The sequence below is a fragment of the Sorex fumeus genome, unplaced genomic scaffold (assembly GCF_029834395.1).
Source record: "Sorex fumeus unplaced genomic scaffold, SorFum_2.1 ptg000102l, whole genome shotgun sequence".
Classification (NCBI taxonomy): Eukaryota; Metazoa; Chordata; class Mammalia; order Eulipotyphla; family Soricidae; genus Sorex; species Sorex fumeus.
Genome location: NW_026606159.1, coordinates 1,232,513 through 1,250,355, shown reverse-complemented (window position 1 = coordinate 1,250,355; position 17,843 = coordinate 1,232,513). Strand labels below are relative to the sequence as shown.

At 60.0% G+C, this 17,843-nt stretch overlaps 1 protein-coding gene across 1 annotated transcript in view; it reads right to left on the bottom strand.

Annotated features, from left to right (window-relative positions):
- Positions 1–17,137, bottom strand: part of ABCC6 (ATP binding cassette subfamily C member 6) — a 40,913-nt gene extending 23,776 nt beyond the window's left edge. Inside the window, exons 1-11 of the mRNA XM_056134738.1 lie at positions 17,031–17,137; positions 15,333–15,515; positions 14,642–14,767; positions 14,426–14,542; positions 11,250–11,375; positions 10,390–10,451; positions 8,225–8,356; positions 6,688–6,891; positions 4,369–4,546; positions 2,187–2,348; positions 365–457 (exon numbers count right to left, since the gene is read on the bottom strand). Of these exons, the coding sequence (XP_055990713.1) occupies positions 365–457; positions 2,187–2,348; positions 4,369–4,546; positions 6,688–6,891; positions 8,225–8,356; positions 10,390–10,451; positions 11,250–11,375; positions 14,426–14,542; positions 14,642–14,767; positions 15,333–15,515; positions 17,031–17,063 (1,416 nt within the window). The 5' untranslated portion in view covers positions 17,064–17,137. The remainder of the gene's footprint in view (positions 1–364; positions 458–2,186; positions 2,349–4,368; positions 4,547–6,687; positions 6,892–8,224; positions 8,357–10,389; positions 10,452–11,249; positions 11,376–14,425; positions 14,543–14,641; positions 14,768–15,332; positions 15,516–17,030) is intronic.
- Positions 17,138–17,843: the final 706 nt, after the last annotated feature.

Here is a 17,843-nt window from a genome sequence, read left to right as displayed (position 1 = left end):
GACTGGCCTCCACAGCAGCCCTGCGTGTGCCCGATGGTCCCCGTGCCGAGTCCTGGCACTGACCGTGGCCAAAGCCCGTCCCTCCGGCCTGTCGCCATCTCGGGGGCTGAGCCACGACCGAGGGAAGCCTCCCGCCCCCCAAACCGGGGAGCCAGCCCGAGCACACCGCTCTCTGGAAGGCTTCCTGGAGGAAGGGGTAACACCCGAGTGTCCGGGCAGGGAGCAGACAGGGTGGACAAGGAGGGTGGACGAGCACAGGGCATAGCAGGGGCATGAGCGATGGGGGTGCTGGGGGCTGCAGGAACAGTTTCCGGGCGACCCTACCCCCCGCCCCCGTGCACCCCGACTCTGCCCACGCCCAAACCTGGTACTGGTTCTTCTTCTTGGTGATGAGGAAGTTCAGGGGCAGGAGGCCCAGGAAGACGGCCATGGCCGAGAGCGCAGACGGGCCCAGGAGCTGTGGGCAGAGGGGCAGGGTCAGGGGCAGAACGGGAGCGGGTACGAGGGAGGCAGTGCCGGGCTGGGGGGAGAGAGGTCGGGGTGCCCCTGGGCTCCTTCTCGGCGGGGGGGGTCCTCCGACACCCGGGGACTGGGATGTGGGTGCAGACGGGGGTCCCGGCCCCGCACGCCCACCCACCTGCATCCTCCCCAGGCCGCCAGTCCGCCCACCGGACGGAGGCTCAGGACTCCCTGAGTGGAATCTGAGTCCCGGGAGCCTGTGGCCCGCACACACACACACACACACACACACACACACACACACACACATACACACACTGGGGAGGGACACAGGAGGGAGTGACCAGGCGCCATCTCCTGCTCTGTCTGGGAAAGGGGCGTGTATGTGTGAGTGTGTGTGTGTGTGTGTGTATGAATGTGAATCTGTGTGTGTGAGTGGAGATGTGTACATGTGTGAGAGTATATACGTGAATGTGTGCGTGCATGAGAGGATTATGAGGGTGAGTGCGGGTCTGAGTGTGAATCTGTGTGAGTGTGTGAGCGTGAAAGTGTGTGTGTGTGAGTGTCTGAGTATAAGTGTGTGAAAGTGTGTCTCTGTGTATGTGAATGTGTGTGAGTGTGAGAGTATTACAGAAATGTGTGTGAGAGTGCTGTGAGCGTGTGTGTCCGAGTGTCAGTCTGTGAGTACGAGTGTGTGTGTGTGAGTGTGAGAGTATGTGTAGGAATGTGAGTGTTATGAGTGTGAGTGTGAATCTGTGAGTGTGTGAACGTGCGTGTTAGTTTGACAGTGTGTGAGTGCGTGAGTGTGAATGCGTGTACATGTGAATGAGAGCATACTTGTGTGTCAGCATGTGAGTGTGGGTGTGTATGAGTGTGTGAGTGTGGGCCTGTGTGCGTGTGAGCGCCTGAGGGTCACGGTCTCCAGCCCTTGGCTCACTCCCTTCCTCCCCTTCTCTCTTCCCATCTCCCACGTCCAGACATGTTCTCTCGAGTCTGGGCCTCAGTTTCCCTCTGATTCCCTCTACTTCTACTTCTGCCTCTTGGAGAAGGCCCTCAGGCCCTGCACTGTCTTATCCTCAGGCCCAGTGAGCACCAGAAGGAACCCGCCACCCCCGCCTCCTGAGCACTGTTTGGGGAGAAACCGCTCCCATTAGGGGGGGGAAAACGCAATCACCCCCAGGGCAGCCACCTGGCCCACCCGCCTCCCCACTTCTTTCGAGCCTTCCTGGGAGGAAACCAAATGCTTCATTTCCGTGGCAAGAGCGCCGCCCAGTGGTTGCATGGGGGAAGCGCGTTGACCCTCCGTTCCCAGCGGGGCGGGAAAACCCCCTGGAAGCTGCAGCCCTTCAGGTCTCTGCAGCCCCCAGGGGCACCTGGCCAAGGCACCAACGCTGCCGGCGGCAGCCCCCGCGGGGACCCCCGTCCACGGCATCTCTTGGGGACCCTCCAGCATCGGGGACCCTCTTCTGAGGGGCTTCACCTGCGGCCGTGGGTTTCCCGCTCGCAGGACGGGCCAGTGACGGGCGACTTGGCCATGGCCCTCCACCCTGCGCAGACCTTGCGGTCACCAGGTCACCAGGGGCCCCGGCCCTCCCTCCCGCGTGTGGACAGAGGAGGGAGCCAGCAACCCCTCCAGCTGCCCCGCCCAGAAGGCGTGCCCGGGCCCCTCCTGCCAGGCTGTGTGTGTGTGTGGGGGGGGGGGTGCCAGGACCCTCCCCGGTGCCCACCTGCCAGAGGTAGGTGAAGCAGATGATGATCCAGATGATGATTAACCAGGACCCGTTGAGGTACAGGACACTGTCGGCCACGCGCTGCACGTCCACGGACACCAGGTTCACCACGGCCCCCACTGGGCTGGCCTTCTGGGAGCCGCTGGACAGGGTGAGGAGCTGCGGGCGGCAGGAGGAGGGATGAGAGCGGAGGGGCAGCCTGTCTTCCGTGTGTGTGTGTGCGTGTGTGTGTCTGTGTGTCTGTGTCTGTGACTGTGTGTGTGACTGTATATCTCTGACTCTGTGTGACTCTGTGTGTGTCTGTGACTCTGTGTGTCTGTGTGTCTGTGTGTGTCTTGTGTGTCTATGTGTGTCTGTGTGTCTGTGACTGTGTGTGTCTGTGTGTAGCTGGGTGTGTCTGTGTGCGTCTGTGTGTGTCTTGTGTGTGTCTGTGTGTCTGTGACTGTGTGTGTCTGTGTGTAGCTGGGTGTGTCTGTGTGACTGTGTATCTGTGTGTGTCTTGTGTGTGTCTTGTGTGTGTCTCTGAGTGTGTCTCTCTGTGTGTGTGTGTGTCTGTGTGTGTCTCGTCCCAGCCACAGCCCCGCTCCTGGCAAGTCTGAGCCCTTCTGGTGGACTCTGGGCCCTGGGATGTCCCTGGCAGGCTGCTGCCTGGCCTGGGGAGAGGAGGGCAAGGGGAGAGTGGCCGGTGCGGCAGGAAAGGGCGACAGCTCAGAGAGGGGCGGGCGGGCAGCAGGCCTGGGCGGGAGGGCATCGAGCTCAGCGAATCATTGACTGTCCCAGGAATCGGCAGCGCTGGGGGGGAGAGACGGGACGGCCAGGGCCAGGAGTGGCCCAGCCAGCAGTGGCACGTCTACAAAACCAGGCATGGGGCCAGAGTAGAGGCACCGCGGGAGACTCCCACCCCCGAATACTGCCAGGGTAGCCCGAAGGCCCTGAGCACTGCTGAGGGAGTACCAGAGCAGCACCACACAGTCTGAGACTTGATCCTGCATCACCAAGAGACCACACGTGCTTCGGAACTCCTCCTCCTCTTCCTCCTCCTCTTTCACTTCCTCCTCTTCCTTCTCTTCCTCCTCCTCCTCCTCCTCCTCCTCCTCCTCCTTTTCTTCCTCCTCCTCCTCCTCCTCATCCTTCTCTTCCTCCTCCTCCTCCTCCTCCTCCTCCTCCTTTTCTTCCTCCTCCTCCTCCTCCCCAACTCCCCCCAAAGGTGCCAGCAGCCCCCTGGGTAGAGCAGCCTCACTCAGGGACCGGGTCCCAGGAGCCGCAGCCCATCAGAGCTGGACAGGCCCCATTCCGGTACCTTGTCCCCCGCTCCCAGGACAGCAGCGGTGAGGGGGTGAGGGAGTGAGACCCGTGCCACGCCCCGACCCCTCGGGAACCCCGTCTCCCCCTCCCCCCGGACAGGACCTTGGGCCGAGATGCAGCCGGGCACAGTCAAAAAGCTGCCACTGCCCCTGTCCCCGGCTTCTTCAGGGGGCAGGTGCGGGGGGGGGACGCAAGTTCCTTGAAGGGCCGAAGGGCCGAAGGGGGAGGAGGTGACCCTGGGGCCCGGGGGCCCCTCCTGCTCCTGGGGCGGGAGTCAGAGCACAGGCGGTGAAGGAGGGCGCCGGCCTCAGCGCGATCTCCAGCACCACCGACAGGGGGCGCTGCTGAGCACAGCCAGGAGTCCCGGGGCACCATCAGGTGTGGCCCCCCACGTCCCCAGAACCCGAGGGCTGCCCCTCCTGGGTCCCCCACCGCACCCCAATCAATCTGGCTTCCGGGTCAAATAAAACAATAAACCGGCGAGGCTGGAGTGCTTGCCCCTTTGCTCAGTCTCTCTGTGCTCTCGGCAGGGCGTGGTGCAGTTTTCCATCTCACCCGGGTTTCTGGAGGTCGTAAACCAAGCAGTGGGCACGGCAAGTACAAAGGCTGGAGGCGAGTGTGGGCATGTCCGGTGTGCAGGAGGAACGGGAAGAAGAGGTGTGTGGTAGGATGGGGCCGGAAGGGTCTGAGGGACGGATCACACAGGGTCTTAATGGAAGAGCCAAGGAGGTGACAGTGTCTTCGTGTGGGGATGAGTGTGTGCTGGGTCACGGGAGCATGAATCCCCGGGGTCACCCTCCTTCCCAAGAATGTCTGGGTGCGAGCAGAGAGAGGCTGGAGAGAAGGGGGGAGGCCCGGGCTCCCACCGACTCACCTTCCGGTACACCATGCCCGAGAGGGCCGCGCGCAGCCTCACTTGCAGCACCTTGTACCAGTAGACGCAGTGCTGCTCCAGCAGCGTGTGCAGGCAGGTGGCAGAGAACAGCAGCGCCACCAGCACGTAGCCCTGCCAGGCCGGGGCCTCGGGGTCGCTGATGAACGCCAGGAAGAGGCTGCGGGGGACAGAGGAGCGTCCCGGGAGAGGACGGGGAGAGTCCCCTGAGAAGCCAGCTGGGTGCGCTGGGTCAGACCACACGTGACCTTCCTTCCCTCAAACAGGACCACGTGTGGGGTTGGGGAGGGGGCACGGCGGGTAGGGCTCGTCTGCAGGTGCTCAACCTGGCTCAATTCCCGACTCCCCATAGGGCGGCTTGAGGCTGCCGGGAGTGAGCCCTGAGCACAGAGCCGGGAGTGAGTCCTGAGCACAGAGCCGGGAGTCAGCCCTGGGCACTGGGGGGTGGGGGGGTGCAGGGCCCAAAACAAACAAAACCAATTAAAAAAATAAACAAAACATGACCACTGGGGCTGGAGCAATAGCCCAGCGGGGAGGGCGTTTGCCTTGCACGTGGCCGACCCGGGTTCGACTCCCAGCATCCCATAGGGTCCCCTGAGCACCGCCAGGAGTAACTCCTAAGTGCAGAGCCAGGAGTAACCCCTGTGCATTGCCAGGTGTGACCCAAAAAGCAAAAAAAAAAAAAAAACCAACAGTGACCGCATGTATTTCTTCCCAACGCCTTTTCCTTCTCTTCTGCCTGTGGGCGCTCAGGGGAATTTGTGGTGGCCGGGATCAAACCAGGCCCCCCAGGACTGTCTCCCCAGCACCCCCACCCGCACGCTCTCGTTTCCGACATAACTTTGCCGCAGCACAAAGTCGAGAAATGCTTTTGTTGCCACCTGCTGGGCTGAGCTGTGTCCCCCGAGGTCCAGCCCTCGACCTTCCGCGTCCCTGCCCCCCGCCCCCGCCCTGAACGTGACCGCGTTTGGACATCAGGCTCTGACCAGGTTGAGTCCAAAGGCGGCCGATGAGTGAGCCCCCCTGGGCCAGTCTGATGGGCAAGCGTGGCCCCTCGGGGGGAGGGCAGGGCAGGGGGTGTGGGTGGGAGGTGGGCAGGGACAGAAGCCTGGGGAGAAACGATCTTGATCTTGGACTCCCCGGCCCCAGGACCGTGAGAAGAGAAACAATGCCGGTCGTTGGTCCACGGGGCTGAGATCACGCTTTGTATGTGGGAGGCCCGGGTTCGATCCCCTGTACCTCAGGGTTCCCTGAGCACAGCCAGGAGCCACTTCCGAGCCCCCAGCTGGGCCCCAGGGCCCCACTGGGTGTGGCCCCCAAACCAAAACACCGACCGACCAAAGTGTTTTTATTTTTGTTGTTGTGTTTTGCCGTTTTGGATCACAACCAAAGATGCTCGGGGGTTCCTCCTGGCTCTGCGCTCAGAAATCACTCCTGGCGGTGCTCGGAGGACCCTATGGGATGTTGGGGATCGAACCCGGGTTGGCCGCATGCAAGGCAAACGCCCTCCCTGCTGTCCTATTGCTCCGGCCCCAAGTCTGCTGCTTTAAACCACCCAATCGGGGCCTGAGTGGGGTGGGTTCTTGCCTTGCACAGGCTGGTCCAGGTTTCGATCCCTGGCACCGCATCTGGTCCCCTGAGCCCGCTGGGAGTGATTGATTCCTGAGCACGGGGCCAGGAGTCAGCCCCGAGAACCTCTGGGCATGACCCCAAAACAAACTCAGTAAATACACAGTGAACCACCCAGTCAACAGCCCTTTGCCCAGCAAATGAGGCTGCAACCGCCCCTTCGATGGGGCCTGGCACACCGGCCTTCACCAACACAGCAGGGCAGAGGGAGGCAGTGCCCGCTCCGCTCCTGCCCGCCAGGGCCACGGAGAAAACACCGCTTTCGCCCCGGACCTTGGCACCTCACAGGGTTTCCCGCAGGCCAGACCCACGCAGGACAGAGACGCCATTTCGGAAGCGGCCTCTCAGCAGCCTCTCCCCGGGCCGACACGCTTCCCCGCCCTGCCCGGCCGAGAGCCCTGCCTGAGTCCCCCACCCCCCACACCAGGAGCTGAGCCCACCGCCCTCACGCCCACCCTGCGGGGCTGCTTTTCCCAGAGCGGGCATCCCCGGCAGGGACCCAGCCTGCAGGGACCCCCGGCACCCCGGGGGGAGGGACAGCCCAGCGCGCTGCACGCATCTCCCCGTTTCCCACTCTGGCCCTGGGCCAAGCCCCCCACCGCCCACCCCAGCACCCTGAGCTAAACGCACGCCTGATGTCCAAGACTGCCCGCGCCCGGGGCTCGGACCCACCTGAGGAGCTTGGGGACAGAAAACTTGAAGGCGTGGCCGATGAGCATGATGACCGTGGACAGGATGAAGGTGGGCCAGAACCTCCGCCAGGTGGCCTTCAGCAGCAGACCCCGCTTGCTCGCCTCCTCCTGCAGGAAGGCCTCTGTCTCTGCCGCCTCGACGCCATCAGGGCCCTGCCGCTTCAATGCTCGGGCCTCGGCGCGCCTTTGGGAGAGCCGGCACTGAGCCCGCTGCAGTGGGCGGAAGGTCCGTGTGCCCCGGCTGTCAGTGGCCATGCGGGAACCCAATCCCCAGGAGACAGGGTGCGGTGTGTGTGTGTGTGTGTGTGTGTGTGTGTGTGTGTTGCAGGACCCAGGCCCTCCTCCCTTGCTGTGTGTGAGCCTGACCCCGGGCTGCCGCTCCACTCAGAGCCCAGAGCCCCAGATTTCTTCGTGACATTCCCACTAGAAAGTTGGCAACCTGTTTTAAAATTCCTTTTTCAGGCATTCTACGATCCTCCAGTGGCAAGAACAACAAACCAGTATGTGGGTTTGATATAGTCTGTGAATCCGATGTGCCAGGCGCTGGTTAACCTCTGACCTCCGGGGATAGCAGTCCCTTCATTTGTCCACCTGTTGCAAAATATTGCAAAGGGGTGTGTGTGTGTGTGTGTGTGTGTGTGTGTGTGTGTGTGTACATGCTAGTGTGGCTGTGAGGATCTGTGTGAGTGTCTGTGTGTGTCTGTGTCTCTGTGTCTCTGTGTGTCAGTATGTGTGAGAGATCAGCAGCTCTGAAAAGGAGTTGGGTCTCTGTACAAACCCGCTCCCTCTTCCTCTGTCCACTGTGCTGGGACTCCCAGACTGCCCCGGGCAGCATTTCTATCGTTTCATGCCTGTCAATGAAGCCGGGGAGGGCATGGGCGAGGCCCAGGGAGAAACACCAGCGCTCTGAGTCCACCCGTCCATCCAAAACCATCAACATGGGCCACAAGGCAATTCAGGCGGTGGGGCGCCTGCGAGGGACTCGAGGCCCTGAGTTTAAGCCCGAGGTTGGTGGCCCCCGTGGGGACCACCAGGTGCAGCTCTGGGGAGTCCCGAGCACCCGTAGGACGGTTCCAGTCGCCCCCAAGAACCTTTGAGCCTGTGCCCGCCACACCGAGAATCATCCCTGTGGAAAACGATTGTGGGGCCGGAGCGACAGCACAGCAGGGAGGGCGCCTGCCTTGCATGAGGCCAACCTGGGTTCGAGTCCCAGCACCCCAGAGGGCCCCTCTGAGCCCCACCAGGACTCATTCCTGAGCGGAGAGCCGGGAGTAAGCCCTTAGCATCACTGGGTGTGGCTCAGAAACAAGCCAACACAACACGCCCCCAAGTCGAAAGCCGGATCTCTGCCTGCCAGTGCTTTCTGGGATGTTCTAGAAGCCCCCTTCTCTCCCTGCCTCCTTCTGGGAGGGGACCGCGTGCACGTTGAGTCAGTGAAGTGACGGCTTCATTCACGGATGGGGCAGGCGGGGGTGGGGGGCAGAGCAGGGCTGGAGGGGGCAGGAGGAGGCACTCACCGCTGGGCCGCGCGGCAGTTCCGTTTCCACTCCCTCTCTAGCTGCGAGGTCAGCTCCTCGGAGTCGTTCTCCCGGGTGAGGAGCCAGAAGTCGTCCGGCCCGAGCAGCCTCCGGTAGCCCTTCCAGATCAGCCTGGGAAAGAGGAGCGCCAGAACCAGTTCCTTCCACCTGCAGTGTGCCGGCTCTGGGCTCTGTGACCCCGAAGAAACGACCAACCCTCTCTGCACCTCCGCCGGCCTCTGCACTTCGGAAGCTCTGACTCAGACCTCCCCGGCCGTACAGGGCGCCTCTCGGCCTCCAGAGCTGCTGGTTACTGCACATGTCAGCCTCAATGACTGAGGACAGTTAATGGATGAGGGAGAGAGCAGAGGCTTGAGGGATGCGCGGAGTCTCTCAGGGCACCATGCAGAAGAGACATCTGCAACCCTGTGTTCATGGCAGCACGATTCACAACAGCCCAAATCTGGAAACAGTCCAAAAGTCCAAGAACAGGATAAAGAAACTAGGGTGCATGTATGCAATAGAATATTACTCGGCCGTTAAAAAGATGAAGAGATAAAATTTGCTGCTGCATAGATGAACCTGGAGAGCACTGGGTTGGGTGAAATCAGTCAGAAGGAGAGGGACAGACTCAGAGTGATCTCTCTGACATGTGAGATATAAAGAAACTTCTGGAGCTGGAGCCATACCACAGCAGAGACGGTGCTTGCCTTGTATGTGGTTGACCCCGGTTCAATTCCTGGCATCTCATAGGGTCCCTCAAGCCCCACCAGGAGTCACCCCTGAGCATCGCTGGGCGTGGTCCCAAATCAAACAAACAAACAAAAAGAAAACCAAAAAGGCCTCAAAAATAGGGGCTTGAAGGCAGGATGGGATGGGGGGAATGGGGGGTGGGAGGGATACTGGGACCCGTGGTGGTGGGAAATGGGCACTGGTGGAGGGATGGGTATTTGACCGTTGTGTAATTGAAACCCAAGCACAAAAACGTGTAAGTCTGCAACTGTACCTCATGATGTCTCACTAATAAAAATTTTTTAAAAAATAGGGGCTTGAGCCTATTTTTTGAGCCTATTGTACTATATAGCACAGCAGGCAGGGCATTTGCCTTGCACGTGGCCAACCTGGGTTCGATCCCCAGCATCCCACAGGGGTCTCCCAAGCACCACCAGGAGTAATTCCTGAGTACAGAATCAGAAGTAACCCCTGTGCATTGCCAGGTGTGACCCAAAAAAATATATATTAAAATAAAGGGCGTGACGGAGGGGAAAGGTGTTGCCCCATTCGCCCTCTCCTCTCTGGAAAGAAAGATGGCGGCCGCTTGGGAGCCTGGTGGAGAGCAGGTCTGAGCCGGGGGTGGGGGTGCGACTGAAATCTCATGGGACGGGGGGCGCTCCGGCCCGTCCTTCACGCCCGACCGAGGTCACCAGTTGCCCCCCACGAGCGGCTCTCCAGCACAGCCATGGCCCCAGAAGCACAGAGACCAATCTCTTAACTATCTGACTCTCAGTAGAAATACTTGCAGGGTTAATAAATAAAATAGCAGAAATCCAAAACCAACATCATTTAATTCTTGAACCCAGCTGTAGAAAGCAAATCATTCCACAAAGCTTTTTCAGCATGGCTGATTTGGGGGGGGGTAAACTCTAAATAATAATGGTGCAACTTTTATCGAAACAATGAAGCTAGTCAAAGTAGACAGAGTGTTAACTAGAATTCATCTGCCCCACAGGCATTGGGGGGGTGGGGGTGGGGGTTTATTGGGGTTCTTCGTGGTGAAAAATAAGTATTGGCAAAGGGAAATGTGTTTGATATTTGCATGACCGAGACCTAAACTTGAAAGCTCTGTAATTTTTCCCACAGCGATTCAATAAATAAATACATTAATTAAAAAAAAAGGGCGTGAAAAGGCTAAAGAAGCCATGAGGCTTAGTCTCACAGCCGTGAAGGCTGCACCCCAGGTACTGACCGAGGCTGCATCCTTGTTCCCCTTTGAACCAGGACAGCCGGGCTGAGGGTGGGTTATCACCGCCTGTGGCAGAGCCAGGATCTGAAGCCCCCCCAGCACCAAGGAGTGAACGGGCGCCTGGGGCCAGCTCTGAGCCTGGAGGTCAGAGAAGTTTCTGGAGAACAGTAGTCACAGAGGTGGGGGGTGGGGGGCGACTTACCCAGAAACCCACCAGAAGGTGACCTTGGAGGGGAAGGAGGCGCTCTCTTCCGGACAGGAGTTCTGGAAAGGCCAAACAGAGGAGGGGGGTCTCGGCAGTCTAACTTGACCGCCAAAGTCACCAGGCTTCTTTTCCGATGACCTGCGACCAACTGTCACTTTCTCATACAATTCTTTCGCGTGCCTGGACTGCTTGCGGTAAACTCCTTCTGACGGGAAACTTGTCGCGCACAGCACGGTGAGGTGTGCAGAGAGCAGAGGAAGGCAGGCACGCTCGGGCTAAATCTGGCCCAGTGGCCGTGTCTACACAAAAGGCTTTTGGGGCTGGAGCGACAGCACAGCGGGGAGGCCGTTTGCCTTACAGGTGGCAGACCTGGGTTCGACTCCCAGCACCCCATAGGGTCCCCCGAGCACCGCCGGGAGTGATTCCTGAGTGCAGAGCCAGGAGGAACCCCTGAGCATCGCTGGGTGTGACCCCAAAAGAAAAAATATATATATAAAGGCTTTTTTTGAGACCCTGCCATGCTTGTTGGTTGAACACCCGCTCCGGGCTGCCACATGGCAGGAGTGATACAGGAGCCATAAACTTCTCTCCACCTTTTTCCAACGATGGCTCCCTTCTGCCCTGGCTTCCTCCCTCTGCCCCGTCCCAATCCTACGCGTTAGCCCCCTAGTCTCATGCTCACCTCTCTCAATATGATTTCTCACCCGTGCCCCCCCTTGGAACATTCTGGAACCCATCCAACGCCCTGGCTGAGAAACACTCTTCACACTCAACGTCCTTCCGTCGTCACACAGGGAGCCACAGGCCGGAAGGGGGTCGGGGCGTGAGGGAGGTCTCGGGGGGGGGGGGGGACTTACGGGCCGTGGGGGCTCCTTAGGGAAGAAGGGGGCGTGGTCGGCGAGGCAGGACAGCACGAACTGAGCCACCACCAGGAACAAGCACAGGTAGGTGGCCAGATGGCGGGAGACGTCCCCCTGGAAGCCCTGCGGCAGAGAGAAGGCATGAGCCCCCCGGAGCCTGCACCCCCACCCCAGACGGCACTGCCTGAGGCCCCGAGGAGTGGAGGCTGTCAAGCAGCCAGGGAGGAGAGGAGAGGCCAACGCTGGACCAGGGGCCCACTGCTATGGGACAGCGCCCAGGCGGGGCGCCAGAAGCCCAGGATGTCCCAGCCAGTGCTCCGGCCTCTCTGGTCACCGACTCACAAACACCCCACTCATAAACTCTTTTCTCTGTGCAAAGGGCAGGTGGTGATGGTGATCGTAGCCCTGTGGCAGCTGGCCGCAGCCCCGGGGGTGAGCTTGGAGCTACCTTGCCTTTCCCTTTGTGACATGAAAGATACCCTCTTGCCAGGCCTCACGGGACAGGGGAGCAGTGGACCCTTCTTCCTGCCCCGACGGGACTCCGAGATGACGCCACATCCAGCCACCGTCTACTTAAGCTCCCACACGGCCATGACCCAGAGACACACACACGAATCTTGGACCTGAGCAACTTGCCGCAGTGATCTCTTCAGACCCCCATTATTAAAATTTTAGAATTCCTAGACATGACAGTGTGTCCGTAACAAGCAGTACAAACACATTATCTAGCATTGCCTTTTCGGCAGGTTTGAGGGGTGGTGGGACTGGGCTCAAACTATCCAAGGTGGGAGCAGGAGCGATCGCACAGGGGGGAGGGCGTCTGCCTTGCACGCGGCCGACCCGGGTTCGGTTCCCAGCATCCCAGAGGGTCCCCCGAGCACCGCCAGGAGTCATTCCTGAGTGCAGAGCCAGGAGTCACCCCTGAGCATTGCTGGGTGTGACCCCAAAAAGCAAAAAAAACCCCAAAACATCGAAGGTAACCAAAGTAGAGAAAGAGAGTCTGGTGCAAATTGTCTCACCCAAATTGTCTCACCCAGGAAGGTGTGGAATGGGTGTGGCGGGGGGGATACTGGGGATTTTGGTGGTGGAAAACATGCAGTGGTGAAGGGATGGGTGTTGATGACTGTATGATCGAAGGTCAAACATGAAAGTTCTGTTACTGTACCTCATGGTGAAGCGTTAGCACAGTGGGTAGGGCATTTGCCTTGCACGTGGCTGACCCGGGTTTGATTCTTCCGTCCTTCTCGGGGAGCCCGGCAAGCTGCCGAGAGTATTCTGCCCACATGGCAAGCTACCCATGGCATATTTGATATGCCCAATAAACAGTAACAACAAGTCTCACTTCGTGTTCCTGGAGCGAGCAGACGCCATTGGGCTACACTAGCACGTGACAGGGACGAATGGAGATGTTACTGGCGCCCACTCGAGCAAACCGATGAACCACGGGACAACAGTGCTACAGTGCTACCTCACAGTGAATCAAGAAAGAAAGAAAGAAAGAAAGAAAGAAAGAAAGAAAGAAAGAAAGACATCCTCTCTCCACCCCTACCCCGTAGGCCCTCTCACTGACCTTGCCTCGCGTCCTCTGGTTGAAGAAGGGAACTGGATTGATTGAGCATTTGCCCAGCCTGGGACCCAAGCTGGAGTCTTTCCACAAGGGGACCAGCCCCGCCTTTTCCTCTCTCTTTTGCTCCCGGGATGGGGGGTGGGGAGGGAATTCAGGGCTGCTGGGAGAAGCGTTAGACGCTGCCTTCAAGCCCAGAGCTAAACACCCGGAGCTTCTCTGATCATGAATGCAAACCCTCCTCAGAGCGGAGCCCGGCTCAACTTGCTTCCCCAGGCACCTGGAGCTGGGACAGACCCCACTCGGGAGGGAGGTGGGCAGGCGATTGATTGGTGAGTTGGGGTCAGGAAGGGGCCTGTGCTGGCCAATGGGAGCCCGTTTCCTGGAACCACAGGACATCTCGGTGGGTGGAATGACAGTCTGGAGCCCACGGGTGGTTCTCCCTGCTAAACTAAACTAACGTGGCAGGACCAAGAGACAGAGAGGAATGGAGGCCCGATGGCCCCCGAGTGCCCGGAACGAGGCCGTGCCATGTGAGGAAAGGCGTGTCCAAGCTGGCATGTCATGGTCACCTTCCTTGCTCCCTTAGTGCACTTTGAGGCTTCGTGACCACACAGGAACCCCAGCTCCAAAGCATACCTCCTTTCCTGTCGGGTCTCACTTTGAGTTGCAGGTACAAACAAACAAACAAACACTGTCCTCCCGTTGTTCATCGATTTGCTCGCGCGGGCCCAGTAACGTCTCCATTTTTGAGACTTGTTACTGTGTTTGGCATATCGAATACATCACGGGGAGCTTGCCAGGCTTTGCCGTGCAGGTGAGATATTCTCAGTAGCTTGCTGGGCTCTCCGAAAGGATCGGGGGAATCAAACCCGGCTCGGCCGGGCTGGCTGTGTGCAAGGCAAACGCCCCACCGCCGTGCTATTGCTGCAGCCCAATTTGCAGGTAAGACTTGGGAATTCCTGCTAAGTTAGGGCTCTCCTTTTCCACGTAGGCATTTTGTCAATGTTTTTTTTTTTGGTCACACCCAGCGGTGCACAGGGGTTCCTCCTGGCTCTGCACTCAGGAGTGACTCCTGGCGGTGCTCAGGGGACCCTATGGGATGCTGGGAATCGAACCCTGGTCGGCCGCGTGCAAGGCAAATGCCCTATCCGCTGGGCTATCTCTCCAGCCCCGCATTCTGTCAATGCTTGGCTAGAAAAGTTTGTTCTGAGTTGGGGGAGACCCACTTGATTACTACGGGACCCTGAGGGAAGTCTTCTACTTCTCTGAGCTTGAGTTTCCTCATCGTTACAAGAGGTCTGCCAGGGAGCAGGAGGAACAGCAGCCCAGGGGCCGAGAGGCCGAGAGGGCTGCCTTGCAACCTCATGCGTGTTTGGTCATGCGTTCAAATCCCCGATGCCCCACATCTGATGAGCAAAATCCCAGGAGCCGGTCTGTGTGGAGCAGAAGCATCTGGGAGCAGGGGAGGAGGGCAGGCAGCTGCCCCTGGTCCGACCAACTCCAGTGTATGTCTTTGGAGAGAAAAAAATCGGCCGGCGGGGGGCAGAAAGAAAGCATGGACCCCAATCCCCGCATTGCCCCATTGGCGACCCAGGCGCCCGCTTACCCCCTGGACGATGCTGATCGCTGGAAAGAGGGTGCACAGCAGCCAGAAACCGAACAGCACCCCGGACGCCTGGACCCCCTTCTTCCTCTCGGCGTGGATCAGGTACACGGCTAAGTTCTGAGCAAGAGGACCGGGGTGGGGAACCCTTCGGGCGCAGGTGGGGTGGGGCGTGGGGCCTCCCCCGACCCGGGCAGGCAGGGCCAGGACCCGCCTTACCATGGCCGTGAGCCACACCGTGGGCTGGACCAGGAGCTCGGGGGCCTGGGGCGAGCCCTGCTGGACCCTCCAAAGGGTCACGGACACGCTGCAGATGCACAGGAGGATGAGGCTGAAGCCCAGCACCTGCGGAGACGGACGGCGCTGAGGCCGGCGGCCTGGGCTGGACACGACCCCGTGTCCGTCGGCGGGGACCGTGGACCGGGGCTGCGAGGACCAGAGTCAGACTGTGCTCGGGAGGGAAGAAGGCAGCGGAGCATCCAGAAGATGCAGGGCCCCTGATTGGTCACTCCCCCGCCGTCTTATTGGCTGGCTTAACCACGCCTCATTTGCATACCCAATCAGACAGCGGGAGCCAAAGGAGGGGGCGGGGATTGCGGGGAGTATTTAAACCCGGGTCCCTCCCTCGCCAGCACAGGTGCTGATGGTGAGGTTCGGGGCTGGGGTCTTCCCTGCGATGATGCTTTCCGGTCGCCCCTCACAGGCCCGCGGTGGGGAGGGGGCACAGGCCGCAGGAGGGGGCGGGCAAGGGTGCATTTCCATCGTTACGGGTTCCCGCCTGCTCCCCACCCCGGGGTGCTCCCTGACGGGAGGGGTGTCTGCTTGGGGGGCTTTGGGGTCCCGCCCGGCTCCCCCCTCCAGCCGTCCCCTCCCGTTGTTGGGGTCCGGGCTCCCCAGCGCAGCAGCTGACCATTTTGGCCTTGAAGAGCGTGGACATGCGGAGATAACCCTTGTCCTGGCGGTGGATGTAGAGGAGCTGCAGGGGCCCCAGCACCCAGAGGTACAGGGGGGGCAGCCAGACGCCCGCCGTCCGCAGGGAGCACAGGCTCAGGAAGTCGCGGGGGGCCGGCTGGGGCTCCGTCTCGTTCCAGACCTGAGGCGAGGCCAGGGCGAGCTTCAGGATGGAAGCAGGGCAGGGGACCAGACTCAAGAGCTTAGGGACCCGGAGACATCGGAGGGCCACTCACACTGACGTGAAGAGGTGACCCGCTCTCTCCAGAGCGTCTGATCCCTTCCCAGACCCTTGAGCACTGTCAGCATTTATTTAGTAGAGGAGGATCCAGAGGCCCAGAGAGGTTGAGTAACTTGGTTGATGTCACCCAGCTGGGAAGTGTTCCCATTGGTATTTGACCCAAGGGAGGGATGGGCCTTACAGCCCCCCCCCCCACTTCCGAAACCAGGGAGGGTACTGGCTCCTTCCAAGCTGACTCCCACAAAGGCCTGTCTACTGGGAATCTTATTTTATTTTGGCTTTTGGGGGGACACCCGGAAGTGCTCAGGTGTTAGTTAACTCCTGGTTCTGCACTCAGGAATTATTCCTGGCGGTATCGGGGAACCCTATGGGATACCGGGGATTGAACTCGGATCCGCCACATGCAAGGCAAACGCCCTCCCTCCTCCACCATCGCTCCAGCCCCTCTAGTGAGAATCTCGATCTGCGATTGACCCCAAAGCCTCTTCTACTGGCAACCTTGGTCTAATCTATGGTTTTGGTTTCTTCCCTTTCAGTTCTGGGGATTAAGCCCAGGGACTCACACGGAAGATGCTGCCTCTGTGAGTGACAAAAAAAGGGTGTGGGCCACATGTGGCAGAAACTGTTGGGTCACTCCCAGAGGTCATGCCCAAGGCCTCGCATGGTGCTGCGGTCAAACAAACCCAAGCTCCGGTCTGTTGAGGGTTATCTCTCTGGACCCACCGACAATTCTTTTATTATGATTTTTTTTTTTGGGAAATTTCAACCACCAAGCTGCGATTCTTATTCCCGCCCTCTGGAAGAACCCCGACCTTGAAGTTTAGGGGACAGTGTCCGCACTGGCTCTCTTGGCCCCCAGCTTCAACAGTGGCCCCAAATGTGACTTTCAGCCTCCTGGCATCTCAGCTTTGGACTTTGTGAAATCAGGAGGGGGGGGCAGGGGGCGCGAATCTGAGACTCTCCCTCCAAGTGTTGAAAGCGGCTCAGTGGGGACTCGCCCGGGGTGGGGAGAATCAGTCACCATCAGCGAGTGTCACGGTCTGGCCTGCATGTCCCCTACCAGCCTGGGTTTGTGCCCTCCTCACCCCAGTGTGGCCTCCGCAGTTTCCTCCCCAGAGCCTGCGGAGCAGAGGGCAGAAGAAGGCGCCTGCCGCTATGCAAATAGGGCCCAAAGTCTCCTGCTATGGACAGACAGATGGAGGTGTGAGATCCCTTAAACTTGACATCCTGCCCCCATCCTGGCTGACCCCTGTGGGTGGCCCACCCGTGGGGTTGATTTTGCCTTTGTGCCTTCCAAGTGCCCCTCGCTGGGAGGGGGGGAGGCAAGGCGGGCATGGGAGGGGCTTTCCCCTTCCCTGGTGTCGCAGCCTAGGAGATCTCCAGCACCCCCAGAGAGCAGAGTGGGGGGACACTCACCGTCAAGCCCTCACAGGGCTCAGGCGCGGCCATCGCGCACCCGGGTCCTCCGTGTCCGTCTGTCCGTCTGGGTCAGGCAACTCAGTGTGGTGAAGGGGAGGTGCGGCGGGGATTCAGGATCACTGATCCCGGGGGCAAGGTCCATGCGGGGCTGGAGGGAGGGTGGGGCGAGAGGGGTCAGCCCAGGGGAGGCAGTCGGAGGGGTGCCGGGGGCATCCCAGCTCGGAATGCGCAGTGGGGCATGCCCCCGCCCTCCCGGGGCAGTCACCTATGAACTTCCCGGGGCGACAAGAGTCCAGCAGATGTGTCTCTGCGGAGTGTCCCCGTAGGAGGAGAGACGTGGGCTCAGGCCAGGGGGTGGGAGAGACTGGCCAGTCCTGGGTCCTCTCCAACCTCCCCACCTCCCCCAGCCCTGCATCTGCAGGATCTCCAGTGAAAAAGCAAACACAGTCAGTTGACAAGGAAAACACGGGGAGCTGGTCCCAGCTGCAGAAAAGGCCCCACACAGGACACAGCACATGTCAACATCACCCCACGGAGCCAGGACAAGAGAAACAGCCTGGATGGAACGCTTTCCCCGAGGGGTCCTGCAGCCCGCACCCCCAGTCCTCCCCCAGCCCCCAAACTCTAGCTCCGCAACTAGCAAACACTAGCGGGTAGCTCTGCTTCTTCTCCCCCCACCCCTTTTTTCTTTTGAAGTCTTGCCTTTGGCCCCTGGCCGTCTTTTGTCCGACAAGCGGATTTCCTTGGGTTCTAGAAAGCCGACTCAGGTAGGACTTTCCCTGAAAGGAAGTGCCCTGAGGCAAGCAGAAT